Source organism: Strix aluco, chromosome 11 (assembly GCF_031877795.1).
Source record: "Strix aluco isolate bStrAlu1 chromosome 11, bStrAlu1.hap1, whole genome shotgun sequence".
NCBI lineage: Eukaryota > Metazoa > Chordata > Aves > Strigiformes > Strigidae > Strix > Strix aluco.
The window spans coordinates 5,917,411-5,939,595 of record NC_133941.1 but is presented as its reverse complement, the minus strand read 5'-3'; the positions used below and the strand labels follow the sequence as shown (position 1 = coordinate 5,939,595).

Genomic DNA, 22,185 nt, shown 5'->3' with positions numbered 1-22,185 from the left:
ATTCACTCTGATGGAAAGAATTATGGGCATTAATCCCCTCAGGAAGGAGGATAGCTGGGTTGAAGTCTCCCACATATGTGGTGAGCAGTCTAGCGGATAACAGCTCTGCTAATGACGAAAAGGGAACCAGAACCATTGCCACCTCCTGGGTTTTGAAAGCAAAGATTGACCTTTGCTCCCTTTTTGAAAGAAAGGGCTTATGATCCTAATTTCAAGAGAGCATGAATCCAAAATGCTCCCTAGAGAAAGGTGCTTAGCCCTGGATATAGGCAGGATTTAAGCACATTCCTACTTCAGCTACTGCATAGAAAATGTGCAGATTCATCATCTCCTTCAAGCTGCTCTGGCTGGTATAATTTTAATGAAACACCAGCAAATACTAAAGCATTTGGCCCCCTCCACCTTCATGGAAACATGACCCACCTGGCCTCAGCCAGACCAACCTTCCCTTTGGTACAACCAGCTTGAGAAGGGTAAGGAAATGCCATAAACCGGATCTGCCCCTTCTGGATCTGAGAGTCTCTCCTGGAGAGACCGATTATTTTCTCATCATACATCTCTTGAAATATTTGTTTAAATCATCTCCTTTGACAGCAACTGAATCAATAGTTTAGAAGCTACATTTGGCCCACTCAGAAAAAGAAACTGAGGAGAACGTGCCTCCTTCCTGAGAAGACCACAACTTCTCTTTGGGGTTTTACCCTGCTTCCAGTCACTATTGTTTCTCACCATCGTTATCCTGACAAAGTCAGTGTGTTCATTCAACATATGTCATACTAAAACCTAAAACTGAGCAGGCATCACCAAAGTGTGCGACCATGCCTCCAATTATTTCTATTTCACTACTCAGGCTTGTACCTCACTCAGAAATCAGGGGGTGAGAACATGCTTCAGTGTATCATGTTTTACGGGAACTGTAAATTGTAGCTGTGCTTAAACACTACCCACTGACAGGTTACTCTATTAAAAGAAAATAAACCATAAAATAATCCAAAGCAAAATATAACCCCAATTTAAAACAAGAAACGTATATTTACCAATATAGACCTTCTACTCTCTTTCTTCATTTTCTGAGATAGAAGCATTTCTTTCAACATCTCTCCACGATGTGGCCAAGCTCAAAGCCTTGTAAAATTGTAAGATTTCTAGGGCTTTTTTTACAGATTTGGACTGCTTTAAAAAAAAAAAAAAAAAAAACAACCAATAAACCAAAACAAACCCAACCAACCAACTTTTATTAAACTTTGAAAAGCTGACTCAGAAGCTGTGCAATAGCTCTGATTCAGCTTTCTTAGCCGAGTCAAAGCATCTGGCCACGTGATTCAGCAAACGCCACTCTGAAGTCGGGCAAGAGCTGCTTTCCAAAGGAGGAAATGCCTGTTTTCCCTTGCAATCTTTGTGCAAAATTTCCTCAGTAGCACTAACAGTTATTTATTTAAACATGATACAAGTAAACATGATATTCACAACTCTCTTATTGTTCATCCAATGTTTCAAGCCACAGTTAATACAAACATTTACCATTTGGCCTGCTGCCAACAAAGACAAATTCTTCTTAGTCAGTTCAAAACCTCCTTCAGCATCCACCTCTTCCTCTGAAAACTCTGGCATGACACTGATGATCTTCAGGGCACAATGTAAATGCTACCAAACCCATGAATTGTAGGATTGAGGAAGGAGAAATAAAAATATGCTGGTTTTTTATTTAAAAATAAATAAATAAAGGAAACCACTCTCAAAACATCCTGCCAACAAACTAAGAGGCTACTAGATAACTGACTAATCCCGTCGAAAACAATTCCAAAAGAATAAATGGCTGCTTCCTTACAGAATACACGAAACATGAAATGCTGCTCTAAAATTACCCGACAGTCATTTTAAATCACAGAATGCAGACACCATGTGGGATCTCCGAGGCATTGCACAGGCAGCTGAAGTCCACGGTGTTAATAATTTTTAGAATAAAAGAAAAATCTAACCATCTAACCTGTCTTGCAGCAGTTTCACGACACTGAGTTTCATGAGATACCTGTTAAAACACCTTCACTTTCTTGCCAAGTGGGAACCTACCAGGTCACTGGGAATAGGCATCATGACCCCGTGTACCACTTTTAACTTCTGATAATTCCACTGCCTCAATTAAAGCACCTTTTGACACACATGCAAGGCACGCTTTCATTTGCTGGGTGCATCCCTGCACCTGTAAACTCATTCTTCTACACTGAATACCTAAATTTCCAGTCTCATGTAGTTTTGAGTTTGACAAGCTGTAATAAATTAGTGACAGATCACCTTAAAACATACCATAATTGATCTCCAAGCTTCATAAATATTCAGTAGGATCCAGATATGAACTGTAGAAAGCTGTTACATAATTCCTGTGAAGATATCTGAAAAAGGGCAATATCAGAATGCCCCCTGTATAATCTAGATTAACCAAGAGACAGAGCCCTTATTTAACAAAAAATTATTTAAAAGGATCATGCAATACTATTGTTATTTTAAATTACTAAGCTAAGCTTCTGTCTCACTTCATGAGGAAAGTAGTAGTAGTAGTGAAATGTCTTTATAACAAACACAGCATTTCTAGTACTTGTATTTTTCAAACTGCTTCTGTGAAAAATTCTGGAATTTTACAGGCTTCTTTCAGTTACATAGTGAAAAATAAGAAATAAAACCAATCCGGTAGCCCACAACTTGTGGTTACATTGTTATCTGATAGGAGCCCAGCTTTTAAAGTATGGTATTAACAGTACATTTAATCAATCTTGGTAACACAGGCAGTAGACAGCAAAATTGATAATAAAATGTTGCATTTTTAAATTATTGTTATTGTCACTACAGTCGCAACAAGTATTTTCACTCTCCCTTCTCTCGTTATGTTGTAATTCTGTGAAAATGTGCTAGCTCTGCAGAAACACAAGGGTCCATCTTAGGAAAGCTTTTTACAAGGCTAAGAACCACATTGCTTAGTACCTTAAAAAAAAAAAAAAAAAAAAAAAGAAAAACGCTACTACTTGTTTTACACCAATCACTGGATTGAAATATTTCAGGTTTATCTGCCAAAAGTGAATTATTTTAATATCTGCAGAACTAGACAGCCAGCGTCTAAGAATTTTTACAGAATCAGATGACAAGCTCTTGAAACACTGATGCTAGTTTTCAGTAAACACTGAGGCTAAAGACTGCAAAGAAAATATAACACTCTAACATAATTTAAAATGAGAAAACAGGGTGACACCAATAGGCTAGTTTGATACCCGTCTTGCATAAAATCGTGGTGTACAATCAACAAAGAAATAAAGGACAGTGATAAAAAGTAATGCTAAACATAGGCTTACAGAAAATAGGTCTCGCTAAATATATTTGGTATGGCTTTCTGACAAGAATATAGGTTGGACTGGATAAAAATACCTTGTAGTTTCTGACCTACTATACTTAGATCTCTGTAAGATTTAGTGCCACACAACAGTCTGATTTAGAAGTTATTCAACACGAAGAAAACCTGGAATCTAAAACCACCTCATAAATTATTAGGGAGGCTTAGGAAAAATATTTTAAATCCACCTCATCAATAGTTAAAGCTGTTTTCTTAGCTCTAAAAATCATAGCTCATTATAGCCTGGAATACTAATAAAAAGCTTCTTCCCCTTTAACTTTTCTGCAGTTGGAAAAAAAAAAATATCTATATGCAGTTAAAGAAAAGGGGAGGAGGTATAAAGTCTCTTTAAACTTTGACTCTCATAGATTTTTTTTTTTTCAGGAAAGGAAACTTCAACATTAACAGATTTCCTCAATTAAAAAAAAAAAAAAATCTGGTGTACTTAAAAGCCATTTTTTCAGCAAAAAAAGGATACTAATGAAAAATCTGAGCCAGTTCCACACACATGTAACATCTTGCAGTACTAAACTTACCTAGCTTATACTTCTTGTATCCAGAGTCACCTGGAAACATTACAGAGGATCATTTAACACTTTTGACAAGGACAGGTGTGCAAGAAATTATTATGTATAAGCTGCTTCAAGGTCTTACCATATGGCACATATAAAGGAACTCAAGGAAAGAGGGAAAACTACATCACATTAGCTTGTTGGAAAGCCTGCAAACACAGGTACTTATTCTAAAAGAGCTGGCACAGAGTAAGGTGCTATACCCCATGCAAGACGTTTTTTCCTATTGCATGAATCTCCAATACTGTTGCCGTAAGGAAGGTCCAATGCTATTTGGTATTTCTGTCAGTCAGTTGAAGGATTATATAAAAGACTGTAGCTGATAGAATCTGCACAGAATGCACAAACTGGTGAAGGACAAATAAATAAGACTAGGTCAACCCTGCTCTTGAGATCTACATCATACGTGACACTGAATTAATGGAAAAACATGCTTGTATACAGCCAGTGCCACACACTCCATACATGTGAAACAAGGGTGATTTCATACTTACAAGATGAGGAACTCTACTTGGAAATCGAAACAAGACTCCAAAGACTCAAGTGCGTATAGAAACCCAGCAAGCTGGAACTGGCTTCCTGGGCAAAAAAATCTCGTGGATGTTTAAAATGGCAAAATAGGGCAGGAAAGAGAACAGGCTATTACATCAATATGTAGCCTTAGTGAGGTTCTTGATGACGTATTTACCAAATTCTACTTCCCATTCTAAAAGAGAAAAGTTAATGAACATTGATGATGCCTGAAAGTCCTGTCTTAAAAAGAAAAATAATGGCTTTGTTCTCAAAATTATTCTTATGAGCCTAAGACCCAGAACAGAGAATTTGTAAGACTTTTGTAATTAGTAACACATATGAAGACAAGAATGGCACAAAACTCATTAAATATTATTAACTAATCATATGGACTGCTGTATTCTAAATTAATTACTCAAGGACTATCTGTCATTGTAGAGAGTTTAATAAGACTATCAGACCAAGACTGGAATGATGAACAAAAAGTGAAAAAAGATTATATTGGATTAAATGACAGAAAATAACACAACAGTACTCAAATGCGATTAAATAAATAATTGTGGATTTTCACCTACAAGTCTTCAGTTCAGATCAACTTCTCTCTGTGGTAGAAACGGATAGGTCTCAGAAAACGGAAAGAGCTCAGAGAAGGGCAAGAAAAATATTAAGTCTTGATAAGACTGGATGCTTCAAGATGCTTAAGACTTCCAAAAGGTAATCAGTGGTAAAGAGGGAAAGGCAGCAACAAACCCCACTGCGTAACATTTGTGTAGAGAACGTCAGCTAGGTCTTCTCACTCTTTGGCAAAACACTAGGGCTATAACATAGTGACTAAAGCCTTAGGAAAAACAAAGGTTTTCATCAAAGCAACTATATTAAACGGCAACAATTTCAGAGTTCATAAAAGTGAGTGTTTTTAATGACACATGAATTCATGGCCCATTCCTTGGCTCAAGCTTTGTATAACTGCAGAGAGCTAGGTTTATCACATATAATTATATCACTCACAAATCACATAATAATACATAAAGATTTCAAGAACAGAAATCACTTATCCAGATTTTCTGTGTTGGAAATTCTTTATTCCCAACAGTTGGGCAGAGTTTTAATGACCACTCCCTGTAATGCTTTCCCAATAGCATCTTCCAAAGAATCTGACCAGTTGCCTATTGAAGACAAAGTACTGGCTTGAAACAATCTACAAATCTGTAAATAGCTGTTAACTGACCCTATCCAGAACAAAAAAGCGCCTCATAATCACTCACAGCTCTAAAACCAGGAAAGCACAGATTACAGCACACATTCACACCAGGACCCTAAAATTGTCAATGCAAAGTGCTAAGCAGAACAAGTCCATAAACTACTTAAGCGTCCAAACCAAAACGAAGAGGGAACGTATTTCTCAGGTACCATGATATATACTACAATAACACTACCAGCTTTAGCACTGCCCAGGTGTCAAAGTCTGTGGACCAAAAGCCTAAAACTCAACGCTTGGTATCGCTAACACCTTAACGCTCTTTTCTCCAGACACCTCTAGCTTTTTTTTCCAGCGCCAGCTTAGTTTCTCAGGGTAGGAAGAAACAACTTTTCTTCCTATCCATTGGCGACAACCAAACTCACCAGGAAACGTATCAGAATGATGATTGTTTGCACACCCCGGGCCCTGCTGCTTGTCTTCCCAGCATCAAGCGGGGACAAGCCCAAGGGTGGCCCAAGGAGGCCAGCCCACCTCCCTCACGCCTGCGCCATGGGCACGTCCTCCGCACCCTCACCAGGGAGCGGGCACCAAGGGGCCGGCACTCCCGCTCCCTCCAGCCACCACGGTGGGTCCCACCACCCTCACGGCGCCATCGCCTCGGTGCTGGGCGCCGCGGTGGGCCCGTCCACCTCGCTTCCCCGTGTGTCGCTGCCGCCATCGTGGGGGGCCGAGGCCGTGCAGAGCCCCGTGAGGGGAGGACGGGGCAGCCAAGAGTGATGGGGACAGCAGCCCCGGGAGGACGCGCTGGGGCAGGAGCGCGGCGGGAGGGCGGCCGAGGCGCACCCCGGCCCGGCGGCCTTCCCGCCGCGGCGCGTCGAGGGCGAGGGAGCATGTGCCGGGGGCATGGCGGGGCGGCCCGGGCGGGGGGCGGCGGGGCCGGGGGCGCGGTGGCGGGGGCGGGGAGGTGGAGCCTGGCTGCGGGCGCGGGGACCGCCGCTTCCCTCCCCCGTCGGCCCCTCACCTGGCGGGGCCGCCCCTCGCCAGGGGGCCGGTTCCACGCGGGGCGCAGGCCTCGCCCGCCGGCCCTCCCCGCCGCCGCAGCAGCCGCCGCCGGGCCGCGCGTCCGCCGCCAGCCGGCTCAGGCCCCAGCCGCCGCCGCTGCCGCCTCCCCCTCCATGGCCGCCGCTCTCGCCGGCTGCATTGTGGGAAGCTGACCTCACTCGCTGCTGCCGCCGCCCCGCCGGCTCCGGCACTCGCCGCCATGGGGGCCGTGACCGACGGTGAGACCTCCCTCCTTCCTCCACTCCCGCCCCGCGCCCGCCGCCCCGCGCCCCGACCCCTGCCCGGCCCGCTCGGCTCCCCGCGGCGCCGGGCCCGCCTCGCCCTTCCCACCCGCCGGGCTGCCCCCGCCGCACGGCCCCGGCCGCCCTTCGGGTAAGGGCTCCCCACGCCCCGGCCTCGGGCCTCTCTCCCCGCGGCCCCCCTGAGCTCGACCCGCGGCCGCTCACCCCGCAGCCGGGCCTCCATCCCGGCCCCGAGCCCGCAGCCCCGCTCCCGGGCACGCCCGGGCCTTGGGCGCCCCCCGCCCCCCGGCCTCTCCTCCCGGGCCCCAGGGTCCCTCAGCCCCGCGCTCCCGCCCGGCGCCCGGGGACGGCGTTTCTCGAGCAGCTCCTCCCGGTTTAGCCCCGGGAGTCTTTCCCTGAAGGCCGGGGGTGAAGCCCGCGCTCGGCCCTGGGAGGCGGCTGCCATTTAAACAGGAGTTTTCCCTCAGATGAAGTTATCCGCAAGCGACTTCTGATCGATGGCGATGGTGCTGGTGACGACAGGCGGATCAATTTGTTGGTGAAGAGTTTCATTAAGTGGTGTAATTCCGGATCTCAAGAGGAAGGGTATTTGTTTTCTTTTTTTGTTTTGGTTTTTTTTAGTCTTGGAACTGATTAGCTTGCATTTCAGTGGAAAACTGGGCTTGATCCATTTTGAAAACATCCGTGTTAAAACGTACACATCTGCTTTTCGCTATGGCTGTGTGGTGTTTCCAGCACAGACGCCGAGCACTGTGGTGAGAGATGAGGACTAGAGATGGGTCAGAAAGTACTGAAGGCTGCAGGCTGTATCATGAAACCCGGCAGCACCGCTCGAGTGCCCTCAGGATTGTCGTGCCGCTGCGTGATCCATCCGGGAGTCCCACTATTATAACTGCATCATGGCTCGTAATATTTTAGTTGGCAGTTCTGCATTTGTTCTGTTAGGAAAGGGTAGCACTGCTGGTATTTCTGCTGCTGTGGTTCCCTTTTTTTAAAAAAACAAACAAACAAAAAAAAAAAACCCAAACAAAAAACAGGCTAAAGTAGTAAGGGATGAATGACAACAGGGTGTTCAGCTGCGGGGTGTGTACTAGTACTGGATATAAATTCCTGGAGGAGACAATATAACAATTCTGTGTACAGAGAAGCACTGCAGTATTAAAATACTGATCTCGATGGTCACAGAGCCAGCCCTAGCTGGGAAATTTATAAGCCCTGGATCAACCTGCCCATTGCTTTAATACTCTACACCTATAAGGTCATGATGGTGGAATTAGTGGGTGCAATGTTTATAACCACTTTCAAAAAACTTTACATTCAATCTTTGAAATATTTTCTTTACTTAATCATTGTTATTTAACTGTTCCTTACGCTACATGAGGCTTTGTTTTCTTGTTTTGTAAAGGTAGGGGGTATTTTTATGCTGCTTAGGAGTAAATATCTTGTCTGTTTTCAGTTACAGCCAGTACCAACGAATGCTGAGTACTTTATCACAGTGTGAATTTTCGATGGGAAAAACTCTTCTGGTCTATGATATGAACCTGAGAGAAATGGAAAATTATGAAAAAATATATAAGGATATAGGTAAAGATGAGAAAATATTACTGTTTCCTGTTTGACAGTTTCTCTTTTATGGACAAGCTTGAGCCAGTTCTGGTGAACATAATATATACATATGATGAGTGGTTTGGGGTTTTTTTAATTTTTCTTAATAGATAGCACTCATATATATGCTGTAGGCTTCTTATGAGTATATCAAAATACATACAAATAAAATCTTTTTTTAACCTATTGAAGCGTATATAGTTTTGAAGCTGATGGAGCTAGCAGGCCACCATGTCACAAATTGCTCTTTATCTTTGTTTACATGTATTGTTTGATTTCAATATAACTCTGTTTATTTTTTTTAAAAGAAAATAGTATAGCTGCAGCACATGAGAAGATTTCTGAATGCAAAAAACAAATCCTGCAAGCAAAAAGAATTCGAAAAAATCGCCAGGGTAAGGAGCAATATTTGTATTTACACTGGTTGGCTTTGTTATTTTCTTATCTTTTAAAATACATTGTATCAGAAAATAGATACCAAATTTTTGAAAATGCACGGCAATATACTGGCATCATGAATACTATATTTAGTCTGGTGGGTTCCACACCCACTACTGAAAGTTTTTGGTGGATGAGGCAGGCAGGATTGAACCAGTAGATCTCAATGACATGCAACATCAGGAAAACCTTTAACAGTAGTTCAGAGAGATGTTTTCTGGCCAAAGAAAACCCCCCGAAGCATCCTATCACAATTCAGGTGACTTGAAGAACTAAAGCACATTATTAACAGCGAGACAAGAGCTGAAGAGAAGCTGAAGACAAGCACTGAAGATCATGCAAGTGTCTTCCTTCAGCTCTTAAGGGAAGGTAACGTCTTGGCATACACAGAGACAGTGGTGCCAGTTACACACCCAAGAACTCTGTATGTGTCCTTACTGAGAGGTGTATTTTTTACCTACTCTTAAAAGTATGTTCTGATAATTTAAATTGAAACTTAAAGCATTTCCCTGTAATACTGTCTTATAAAAAGATTAGCAATTGAGGAGAGGCAAGACTTTCTTTGTGCATTTCATTTATCAAGAAAAAACAAAATGATTAAAAGTGTAACAGATGGAGGTTTTAAATACAACTGTTTGATCAATTTTGTGGATAATTTTAGACTCAGCTGGAAATTAAAAGAACCTTAACCAGTAGGAATGTAGAATTCTTATGTCTTCACAAACATAGCTCTGACATGTTTGCTTTTTGATATGTTCTGTCCAGCCTGCAGCACAGATTTTTCCATGTGAATGAGGTAGTTGGTATATGTACAGTCTTACTATCAGGAAATGGATGTTGCCTGTATAACCATAATATTATTCTCAATGTGTAATACAGTTTTTAAAAAACCCTGTTGTTTCTCATGCATCATTTTTTACTTTTTTTCTAAAAATTTTAAATGTTTATGCATAACATCAGCACTGTTTTCTGTACATATACATTACACTGTATCTAAACCCAATGCTTATGAATCATACACGAAAGACCAAAGGTGCAGCAGTACAGAGATATCTAAAGGTCCTGTTTTCTGGCCTCATCCTTTGTGAATCACTAGCACTGGGTAAGTGTGAGTAGATCATTATCTGCCTACAATCATATCTGTAGTTTGTTTAAAATCTCTTTTCATGTAATCATCCACTTTGAAAGGTTACAGCATGGTATAAATTATGCAGGTACTTTTTATATATGTAAGGTGTTATGTACAAATTTGAAAAATGTTAAAACAGTTTTTCAAGAAGGAGAAAGAATCTGTACCATTCTGTGGTACCTGATTTTCGATTCTTGAATCAATAATTTCAGAATTATTTAGATAAACTCTTTAAATTTCTTTCAGAGTATGATGCATTGGCCAAAGTCATACAGCACCATCCAGACAGACATGAAACACTGAAGTAAGTATGAGACTACATTAAATTATAATAAGCCAGTAATCTAGAAGTCACCAGATTTGACAGTTCCTTGCTTTTCAGTTTGACCTTTCCTCACTTTCATATAATTTCTTTTGACACAAGAAAAACTTGGGTTTCGTTTTCAAAGTGTGCCCTTATCAGCTTGCTTTAATTAATCTCCATCTGTATGGGTTCAGAAGCTTTGCTCATCATTTTGTATTTGAAATTTTTCCATTGTTAAGGTGAATAAGTGAACTCGGATGTAAATGCACATCTAATGTCTATTTACTGGGGACGAGTTGCTCAGAAAAGAGAGATAGTGGGGAAGTGCTGTAAAGTGCATCAGCAAGGGATTCAGTAGTGACGCAAAATACATAATGCACAAGCAAGTAAGGTGGAATGAGAGAAAGCAGGAGAAAACTTTTAGGTTTTTTTATGTTTTCCTTGTAGTAGTTGTTCCTGCATGGCCGGTTATAAATGACTACGTTGTGTACCACAGTATAACCTGCCCTGGCATGCCAGTTAGACCTACCTGTTGTCCAACTCATCTTGCATGTAACTGACAATATTGCTTGTGTCACTGTTGGGTTTGGATCGCTATCTGTGCCTTTGGGTCATTTCGGGCAGTTGTGGGGACATAATATTTTTAATTTTATCAAGCCATAGAAACATTCCAGAACTCCTTGCATCTATGAGTTTGTTCTTCTTAACCTGATTAAAGATATAGCATGGGGTTACTGTTCTCATTGAAGCGCAGTTTGCACCTATCCTGTTGCCTACTTTCAGTGAAATTGCAGAGGGAGGCTGTCTTTTCACATTCCATGGCCTTTTATAGCAAAAGGAAGATATTTTATTATATTATTACCCTAATAGTAGGATTTTTGTAGCTATAAGCTACCAAGAATATTTCACACATTTCTTTCTTGTATGTTCTTTTTCTTGATATCGTTTGTTGCCTTGGTATCATTACCACAACTTTATTACAGGTGATTCTCATGAGGCTTGGCTACTCCTTACTTCATTAGTCAGCATGTGCCATTTATCAAGAGAGGCTTCACAATAAGGAATTATCAAAAGCGAAGTTTTTCAGATAAGTCGGTTGATTAAGAATGGAAACAACTAAACAGTAATACCTTTTTCTTGGGGGATGCCAGGTTGTTTAGGTTTAGAGGGTTTGTTCTAATTTTGATTAACACATCCAAGCATAAGTTTCTTGAGCAAAACTAGAAATGGTGGTAAGGCACAGCTAGTAAATTTGGCGTTTTGTCTTTTCTTAAACTTGATTTTATCATCTCTTTAGAAGAGTATACTACAGTTAGAAATACTGGTGTGTTCATCCACACAAGAATGGCTACACTGTATGCCCCTTTTGCCCTTAGTATCCAAACTTGAACTATAGCAGAGTGTGATCCTCCATTTTAGAGATGGGGAAATAGGACATAGTAACAAAATGTAACATTTTGAAAGGGAGCTTGGTTCATAAGTGTTCTAGCTTTAACTGACCTCTCCAAGTGAATATAGGGACTAGATGAAGTTTTTATCCAATGTTTTAATTACAAAGCTTCCTTTCTCTCCAGTTTGAGGAAAGTATACAGAAACTCATACTATGAACCAAGAAGGAGCACCCTCAAATCAGAATGGAGGAAGCCTCACTAACAATGTCATGCTTTTCATGGAACCCTTAATCACTAAAAAACACTTGAGAAAACTTACTGTGAGGAGAAATGTCATGTTTTATTGCAAGAGTTACATTTATAGCTTTTGCAGGTCATATGGCACAATAGGACAAAGTTCAGAAAAATACTTTCTTTATGCTTTTAAGGGACTGTTCCTTGGAACAACTAGTCATACAGCACAAAAGAAGAGAAGGTGTTACCAGCTTAGTCAGTTCAGGAAGTGACAGGACCTGAACTACTAAATGGCAGTGCCCACAGTGTAATTAGATGCAGTATCAGAAGAGCTGTTAAAAGGACCAAGAAATGACACTGAGTTTTAGAAAAGGAGATACAAAAATGAGAAGGCTAGGCAGAGATTCTCTGGAGCAGAAAGTAAAAGAAGTAAAATGCCAGATGTAGCTTGGATGTTACTAGAAAAAAATTGCATGTCTTCTCACAGTCTGCTTATACCTGACAGCACAGTATAAACAGTGAGATTTGGCCAAACAGAAGTCTTACAGAAACTAAAAACCAAATGTTAGCAAAATCACTGTATGAGCCTATAACCTGTTAGCCAGTCTCTGTTACGGGAAGGGATAATGACACACCCAACCCTCTTTCAGGCATTTCCCTCAAGATGCCAAGCGTACTGGCTCAAAAAAAGACAACACCCTCAGGTAGCACTAAAACAGGCCTTTTTCCCAGCCGCGGCGAGTCACTTAGAACTGGAGGCCTTTTTGTGGTTCTCTGCCCAGACTAGTTACAGCAGCTGTCAGTATTTCAGAAAAAAACCTTTTATTCCCTTACTGGCCGCTGTATGGCTCTGCCTGCTAATTAATCAGGGATGGTCAGCCTCAATCCACTTCACCTTTAAAGAAACAGATTGTTCTCATTACATGAAGCATAAATTATGGTAGGCATTAGAGGAAAAGTACAAGGGCCAAACTGGAGGTTTGCGTGTAGGCGTTGATGCTCCATCCTCATTTGAAAGCTAGTGTACATTATGGTACCTGTTAGTCTTTGCCCTGCCTCAAAAAGGATTGTGGTGGTCCATGGTGGGTCCAAGTGGGAACAGAAAACAGTCCAATGCTTGCAGAAAGATCCTGAAGAGGTGTTGAAAGATGTATTTCAAAAGGATATGAATAACAATGAAGATTATAGGTGTTGCATGTTTCCTTTATCTCTTAATGCCAGAGGCATTTGAGAAGGAAATGAGTGTTAAATTCTGTGTGCTGAGGCATAGGCTGTATCATGTAGTTTCATCAAAAACATGGATTATTCTACATACACCTACTGTAAAGTCTACATGTTATCCAGTACTCTGCCTGGTCAGGCCATTGTCAGAGATAAGGTACTTGACTATGTGTTTGGTCAGTTGTTGTGTCTGGGAATTGTTGTGTTTGTATGTTGGGTATGTAGGTTTATCAAATATCTTCTTGCTGATGCCGTGTTTTTATTTAATCTACTGATGTCAACATAAATCTGTGAAGTAGTGAAGCTTATGAAAATACCATGGGTGTTTAATGTAACCCACTTCTTTAACTTTCATTGTATGGTCAAGTAAATAACATGTTTGTGGCAGGGCTGAATTGTTAACAGTCCAAATGCCCGGTGTACAATTGTATTCAAACTTGGAGGCCTTTTACAGAAAACAAGTCCTGAAATTACAAGTTTATGACATAATAATTTAACATTTATGTCTCTATGTAATTTCATTTGTTATGCTTTGTTTACCTATGCTGTTTATTTAATAGTTCCTTTTCCTCCATTTAGTTCAAATCTATTTTTCAAGAATTTTACAGAACTTTTTAAAAATACTATGACAACTTCTTTCCAGGCAGCTAGAAGCTTTGGGAAAAGAACTGCAACATCTTTCTCACATTAAAGAAAATGTTGAAGATAAGGTAGGTTTTTCCTAGAGATTATATTCTAATTATTTATTGGGAACATAATGGAGAATCTGTTATGGATTGCTTGACTGGCTGTGCTCTCTGTTTCCTGAAATATGTATTTTATTGTTCCAGTTGGAGCTGAGAAGAAAGCAGTTTCATGTTCTCCTGAGCACCATCCATGAACTTCAGCAAACCCTTGAAAGTAAGTGGTGTTCTTAATTTATATATATAACTGGGTTGGGTTTCAGCAGATCAAAAGGAATTGCAGCTTCCAGCAGTGGGCTAGTTATGTGCAATTGAGGTTGGTGACCTCTTGCATCAGCAGCATTTTTTTTTCCACAGTAGTAGTCCAGAGCCTGAGACTGCTCAGAATTTTTTTTCTTGTACAAGCTAGCCACCATGTCATTTCCTGACTAGCTTCAGACTAATCTGTAGGCAACAGACTTTTTTGAGATGTGGGGATGGAGAATAGCAATTTGAAGTTGGGTTTTTTTAAACAGAAAAAGTATTTCTTACAGGAAAGTATTCTTGTGCATAGTTTCCAAACTTATTTGTATAATTCCTGTTTCAGTAGTTTTGAACATGCCACTGCCATTGTGGTATTGTTTGAGCTTTACTAAAGAGAAATTGAAATACAGGAAAGCCAAATGACTTTACCTACTCAGAGCGTGAGTCTAATAGAGCAGAGACTAAAACTGGCATACACAAGAGCAAAATTCAGGAATTTAGTCATACCCGTTTTTGTCATAGAAATAATATTCTCAAATCAGTGCTTACTTTTCATGCCCTGATAGTATTGTTTTAAATATTATTTGCTGGTTTTTTGCCATGTCTTTCTGAGATGGAATAATTGTTACAGTCTTTGAGCATGACCTGATTAACATACAGAGATGGCTCTAAGAGTGGACTTCATTCTCCAAGGCCATCTAGATCTTCTTAAGCATAACGAACTGTTAATCCTAGGTGCACTTTAGCAGAAGGTTATTGTTATTCTGTGTTGCTAACACTTGCTTAAGTATTAGTCTCTAAAATACATTTTCGTATAGATTACCTTTCAGCTTCTAGAATTTTGTGAAGGAAGTAACATTTTAGCAGAAGCCACAGCTTCAGTTTGAGTTAAACTATTAAAAGGCAAAGAGAAGGCATGTGGTTTGAAGCAATCCAGTACTCTTTGCTTGAATTTACCCCATGTTTTCTGTAATAGCTGTTACAGATAACAGCCTTAAAAACTTTGACGGATTTTTTTTTTTGTTTGAACACAGCATTTTGTATGAGATACTCAACTACACATTTAAGGCAATTAACATAAAATATTTAAGTGGGACATAGCTCTGCAATATAGTCTGTAAATATAACCAAGCATGTTTGACTAACAGTAATATTGAATTTTAGATGATGAAAAACTTTCAGAAGCCGAAGAATCTCAAGAAACTCAGATGGAAACAGAGACCAAACAGTAGCTGTAATATGAAGACTGACTATACCACTGAAGAATGTCCAAGTGTCTTCGCTTTGTGTTGAAACCAACAGTAAAAGACAGAGCTGAAAAATAGTTTTCTACTGCTTCTGTGAATTTTTATAGAAAAATACTTGTTTTGCTTATGCTTTGGGAGAAAAAGAGAGTTACAGATCTCTGCAGACAGGCAATTTGTGTTAATAAACAAACTTTGTAATTTGTGACAAGAAATATATTTTGTTTTACAAAGGATGAAGCTTCTGCACAGTACTTGTGAACTAAGGTGTTTGCAAAACATTGTCAATAAAAGGTGTTTACAAAGAGTTTCCTATTTTTTGTAGGCATTGAGCCTAATAGTACGGGCTCCTTTCCTTACTTGACATTGGAGCGAGGGCAGTGCATCTTTGCATGAGTCCCAGCTTCCATACCCTAGTCCAGATGGGACCTAAAACTCAACTAAGTAGAGTCTTAATTTTTCAAAGTAGCTGCCATTTTAGAACTTGCCTGTGACTAGACTAGAATTTGCTAGTTTCATATAAAACAAATTACTTCTATAGAATTAATGCTTGTCAAGGGGTGTAAAACAACAAAAATCATACTGTACTAGCTTTATTTTTTTCCTTAAGGTGATGTAGAGGACTGCAGTGATCTGAGCCTTGCTATGCTGTGTTCTGTGCAACCATGTCAAAAGTCCCATTTTGAAAGGACATGTTTAAAACTGCAATTTAAAAGCTTTGTTCTTGTAGAACCAGGAATCTAATTCTGATACCATTTATAATCTGCTTCTGGATTTTATCTGTCAATTGACTATTATGAAATACATCATAGTTCTGGAAATAGATGGTGGAACCCTTCCTTTCTCATGATGACAAACTGAAGCAGTAGAGAGGCAATCATGATATTAAAGAATCTCAGATACTTTTATTACTAATGGGGAGGGTGGAATCTATCCACCTGGATCATCCTGCAGCCTACACAGTCTGTTGGGAGGTAGGAAATACAGGTTTCAACCTTCCCGAGAAGAGAAGTTTTGTAAGGCAGGGAGGAAGGAACAAGGGGCAGTAGTAGGTCATGTCACTACCTGTTGGCCGTGTTGTAAAATCACCTGTTAGATCAAGCCTTGCAATGGTTTGGGTAAAGGAACGCGTTTTTGGATCTCACTCAGACTGAGTCATAAGCTTATGTGGTTGAGGTAGAATAAAGATGTTATACAGAATGGAGCCTCCTCCTCAAAACTAGGTGACAGCTGAGGGGGATTTACAGGATTGTGACTTTGGACTTTTATAGTCTAAATGCCATATAGTTCCCACTCTCAGTGGCTGTGGATCTGTGTGCGTTGCACTGAACAGACATATCTGAGCTTGTTTTGCTCACATTCCAAGGTTGCTAAAGGCAAGCCAGCTGAATGAGAAGTTATACAACTTCAGGAGCACAGCACAGCCCTGGACTAATAAGCTGTCAAAAGTCTTCTCGTTCACAGCTGGTCAACTCAGAACACAGGGGAAGCTCAGGTTTGCCTGATAGAGCCTGTGTAGACATGCAGTGCTTCTCCTGCACTACAACTTTTGCAGGATGGGGGGGTGGGTAAGCAAACAAAAGGGATTTAATATGAAAAATACACTGTCAAAAAGTATTTAGTGTTCTGTATTGTTTCCCCTCCTAACAACAGTGAACAGTAAAATACTTTGTAAAGCAGCAGTACTAAATTATTGCCAAGTCAGGGAGGAGTCACTTTCATGAATGTACGAATTATGAAGATCATAAACTCTCAAGACACTTTTAAAGCATATTAACATTTTTTTTTGTGGTTGAAAGGCCCTCTGTGAGCTACCTGCATTGTATTTTGGTGCAGAGGTAGATGACATTTACCAGCTAAAAATGGTCTCTATAACAGCATTGTCATGAAAACCTCAATTTTTTCCATTCATTGTTTTGCACGGTTCTTTGGAAATTACTTGAATCACTCAAGTATTTTATCTTGGAATTTGCATGCTCCATATAGAACTTGACCAGAAACATGCCAGCACATGAGTCTGTCCCAATGATAAGGAATACATATGCAGAAACAAAAGTTGTATGGAAGAGAAGCAATACAAATACACAGCAAAGTAAGGCGTGTATTGTAGTTTGAATTACAGTGATGCAATCTTGAAAAGAAATTACTGCCCTAGAAAATCAAGTCACCCTAGCGCAATGTGGCAGCAAGAGGGTGATGTCACCATACTGCCTTGGAGAGCAACCAAAACCACTGACATCAATTTATTGCAAATGCAGCCTCAGTGGGGCATCTGAAATCTCTGCTCCTGTTTTTCTCAGTATTTATACCTGTAACCTCTTGAACATAAGCTTTGTACCAAAAGAGAAACAAAACTGAATGAAACTCTAACACTAGGCAACATTTGACCTGCTCTAAGTTCCAGGTTCGAATCTGCTCTGCATGTGTTGAAAATGTGTCCCTTTAGTCTTCCACTGAAGTTTTCTTTGTGTCATATTTCCAAGGCACAGATAAGTCACTGTTTCATCCCTGCCTGGAAAGCTGTCCTCTGTGATGCTACTTAACTGCATTAATTCTAAATGTACACACAGAAAAATCTATACATACAATACACTCAGGATCTCAACAAGACTAAATAAGAAATCTCTCCTGTTTTTACGATTTGCCTTGTCCTTATGCAAGCTGAAAGATTATTACATGGCTAAATGCTCCCTCTTAATGCCATTGCCATGTAGATGCAAAAATACAAGCAGAAAGAGAGATGCTGAAGTGATAAGCTGACATTTTCTACGCCAGGACTTGTTTGTCTGTCCTCCAAATGAGAGTGGAAAAGTGGAACATTGGACAGAATTGGTAACTTGGGCAGAATTTTTTAAGAGAGATTTAGCGAGCTCTATGGAGGGATGGAAGAAGTAGGAGAAAGAAGGTCATGGTGACACACTGCCAAGTGATGGGATATCTCTGAAACCATGGTAATTTGAAGACAGCTACTGCCAGCAAAGAAAATTGCAAAAAAATCTATCCAAGGATTTCAGAGATAGAAATTATTAATTATTTTAGATATTTGTCATGTACGTTTTCCAGGTGTCACAGTGACTTGTACCATCCTTTCCCCCACTCCTTTACTCAATTCTCAGGTGGTTCTTTTCTTGTGAGTTAAAAAAGAAAAAAGAAATAGAAATACAGGCAAGTACTGTTAGTTTTGCTGTGGGAACCTGTGTGATTTTCTAGAATATATTCATTAGGGAAATACTATACTACTGCACGAACCACTTAAAATATATATATATACACACACACACAACAGACCCCAGGGAAAGCAAGTTAGCATTAGAGAAGTGCTCTACCTTTCATGTTTCATCCTGATTGTCAAATGTGTTCTTGGGTTACCTCAGCCTCTATTTCCCAAGTCTATTTTAATAAACGTTATTATCTGTGTTGCAGAAGTCCCTAGAAGCGCCACTCGTAGCCCAGGGCTGGTGTGTTGCTAAGCACTCTGCGAAGGCAGAACAAAAAGGCTGTTCCTGCCCCCACGTACCGGGCAGCAGCACAGCGGTGGAGAAGCAAAGCCAGGCTTGGAGCAGAGCATCCCGAGCTGAGTACACACCGCAGCCCACCTGCAAACACCCTGATGTTCCCCCCGGCCTGGTGCGATTCACCTGCTCGCTGGCAGCGGGCGAGGAGCCAGCAGGAACTGTCAGGGCATCACGGTGTGAGGCTCCTCACTTGTGAGCTGAAGGCATGGGGGGGAATGGGACACCAGAGCTGGGACGTGGCCCATCCCCACCAACGGGACTCGGCATCCTCACGTTGAGGAGCTTCCCAAGTATTCAAGAGCCATCCCAAAGGCAGGGACGCAGCGTGCCGTGCTCTTTGTCCAGATTAGCAGAGTCCTGACGGGAAGGATGAGCGGCCTCTGTGCAGGGTGAAATGGTGGAGGGCTCGTGTCACAGGAGGAGCTCTAGGTCTGTCCCCACAAGGAGCAGAGCTGGTTGTATCAGGCAGCTTCAGCGGGAGTTGCTGGCTGAATGGCAGGAGCCGGTATTAATCGAGAAACCCATGAGGAGGGAACTCGGAACCAAACTCGCTTTTCTACGCTGGTTATGTCTGCGCTTCGTGCGGCTTTGGCGTGGGGCCACACGTTTGGATTACATAAACCACCCCAGCTCCCGGGAGCCGGGTGAGCCGGAGCTGCCGGCGAGGTGATGCGCTGGCTCACACCACCCAAGGGTCAGGCCCCGTGGGCTTATCGACAGCTCTGAAGCTCGCCCCCGACATGACTCACCGCTGCGCCGACAAGCACCGACCGCAGCTCCGCAGAGCCGGGATGAGGTGGGCAGTACTCAGTTTCCACCCCACCGGCACGAATTCCGAATTCTCCCATTTCCCTCAGCGCACAAGGAGCTGCCGGCACTCCACGCTCCCGCTCGTTTAACGGGCCTTTCCCCGCCGCCCCGGCCCGGGGCCCGGCGCCAGGCCCCGCTGAGGCGCGGAGCCCCGCGGGGCCGGGCCGGGCCGGGCGCGGCCGGCAGGGGGCAGCAGAGGCCGGCCTGGGCGGTGCGCGGCCCCGCGGTGCGGGCCCGGGCCTGCGGGGGGGGGTGGGTCGGGGCCGCCTCACGGCCCTCGGTGTTCGGGTTTTCATCACTGCCCGGCCTCGAAAGCCCTTTTTAAACTTTTTTTTTTTCTTCTTTTTTAAGGTTTCGATTCTCCACGCGCGGGCAGCCCCACCGGTGTCTGGAGGGCTCAAAACCCGCAGAGGGTTTCTCCGCTCGCCCCCTCCATGCTTCAATTTCAGCATCTCACCTGAACCACCCTGATTCTCAAAGCCTCTCCCAAACCGCTCCAAAATACAGAAAACACTACCAAGCAGCAAAACGTTCAACGCTGAAACCTTTGCTCTTTGTAACGCCCTGTGACGCGACAGACAATAACCAATACTTAAATTTTCCTGTGGATGTTACAGAGCAGTCAGGTACCAAACCCTCCCAGCTGCCTCTCCCACACGCGGGTGAGAAGAGCAGAGCCTGACAGCGCTGGCAGCAGGGGTGAAGCACCCTCCTGCATACCCAGTGCGGCAGCCCGAGACCAAGGTGAGAAACACTTTGGGATCATTCAATAGCGGGATGCTCAGAATTTGCAGCATCACGGTGAGAAACTTGGCAAAAGTTTGCTCAAAGTGTTATACTGCGTGAGAATTCCTAAAATAGTTAACAGCCCAGACACACACATTTTTAAATTGCTCTCACATGAAGGAAAAATAAAAAGCAAACCAACTAAGCAACCTTTTTTATGCTTTGCCAATTTGCTTGCAATGGAAAAGTCACCACTGAGAGAGTTCAAAATGATGGTTCAACTCCAAGGAGGAAAGCATCGTGCTCTTCTCAACAAAAAACGGTTTCATCGTAAGTACATGCTGGAAATAACAGCGTGTACTGCATGTAACAAATAGGCCCCACTAGTAGCCCTTTTGGAACAAAAAAACAACATGTAATTTATGAGTTGGCAGGACAAGTTTTCTGCAGCCACCTTTGCAATGACTCTTACATAAAGCATTACTACACTTAAATCTCCTTATATGAACTTAAGTGAAATACATCTTTACATCCAACTCTCTGCACCAAAATCCCCATGCATTAACTCCTATTTCAAACAAAATACTTTCCCTAAAGCATTGTATTGCTGCTGAAAAGACTCCCAAACGACACTCAGCTTCAAAGCTGAAACCAAAAGCCTCTGGTTGCCTACAGAGCACAAGAGACAAGTTTAGACACAACGCATGGAAACAACCACCACTGTCCAGAGCAGCTTCTCCCAGTTACATTCAGGAAACTTTTACAACGTGCTGGAAATTTGAAGGGGTAGATATTTAACTTAATTGACAGGAAACCTGGAAAAAAATAATTAACGTCTTGATTTCTTTCTTTCTCTTAGTGCCTGTTAACATCAATATCTTTCAACTTATTCTGCATGAATTCACAGAAAGGTTTTGGATCAATTCTGCTTTGCTTTGTTATTGTGACGGCGGGGACCAGAGGGCCGTGCAGCACTGGGGCCACCACCCCTGTCATCTGTGTCATTAGTGTCCCCAGTACCCAGCAAGGTGCAAAACCACAGCGGGAACATCTCCCGTGGTGGGAGCATCCACTACCTGCCTACAGGTCCATGAATGTCCTGGTGTCGGGAGACAGGTTATGCCGGAGCTTTTCACTGGGCTGACTGATAAGTGCTGGTAATTTTTCAAAGCTTGTAGAGCTGTGCGAGATCTCTACCCTTCTGACATACCAGTCTGACATTTTATTGAGGTGGCTTGAGAAGTGATTGAAGGCGAACTGATGGTCCTGATGACAGAAACCTTCCCTGAGAGACCTGTGCCTCAGTCAAATAAAATGTGAGCATCAGAACTCTTTGTTGCTGTGTAACAGCAGTGTGATTCACTGAAAGAATGAGACTGAAAGAATGAGCTGCATCTCAGGACTCATCCTGTCAGGGGCACATATTCACTCAGTTTCTCATATATAAAAGCAGGTTCTTCCCAGCACTCTTTGGCACATTGATGGAGAGAGGAAAATCCCCAGGACCAACCTTTCCTGGCCCCATAAACCCCACCAAAGCTGAGGGAAGATCTGTTCCTGTATGTTGTGTGGGCTCTGGGAATGCCCGTGGATCCCTTTACTCGTGTATGCGGGACAGAGGGTGGCAGCGAGGCAGGACAGGGAGCTGGGCTGGCCACACAGGCAGCACTCTC

General features: G+C 42.2%; 2 protein-coding genes across 3 annotated transcripts in view; one reads left to right on the top strand and one right to left on the bottom strand.

Moving 5' to 3' along the window:
- Positions 1 to 6,772, bottom strand: part of ATXN7 (ataxin 7) — an 89,023-nt gene extending 82,251 nt beyond the window's left edge. For both annotated transcript variants that reach the window (XM_074835850.1, XM_074835853.1), the window contains exon 1: positions 6,687 to 6,772. The gene's annotated coding sequence lies outside the window, so the exon portion shown is untranslated. The remainder of the gene's footprint in view (positions 1 to 6,686) is intronic.
- A 1-nt stretch (position 6,773) lies between these two features.
- On the top strand, positions 6,774 to 15,768 carry THOC7 (THO complex subunit 7). The gene is made up of 8 exons (XM_074835858.1): positions 6,774 to 6,945; positions 7,437 to 7,554; positions 8,426 to 8,553; positions 8,883 to 8,969; positions 10,388 to 10,445; positions 13,935 to 14,001; positions 14,122 to 14,191; positions 15,382 to 15,768. Exons 1-8 carry the CDS (start codon positions 6,927 to 6,929, stop codon positions 15,447 to 15,449), a joined length of 615 nt encoding a protein of 204 aa, XP_074691959.1. The 5' UTR covers positions 6,774 to 6,926; the 3' UTR covers positions 15,450 to 15,768.
- Positions 15,769 to 22,185: the final 6,417 nt, after the last annotated feature.

Bases quoted from the DNA above. Each gene is read 5' to 3' on its own strand.
- THOC7 (XM_074835858.1), top strand. The intron at 8,554-8,882 runs GTAAAGATGAGA...TTTTTTTAAAAG, and splicing joins AAAAATATATAAGGATATAG to AAAATAGTATAGCTGCAGCA. The intron at 8,970-10,387 runs GTAAGGAGCAAT...AATTTCTTTCAG, and splicing joins AATTCGAAAAAATCGCCAGG to AGTATGATGCATTGGCCAAA.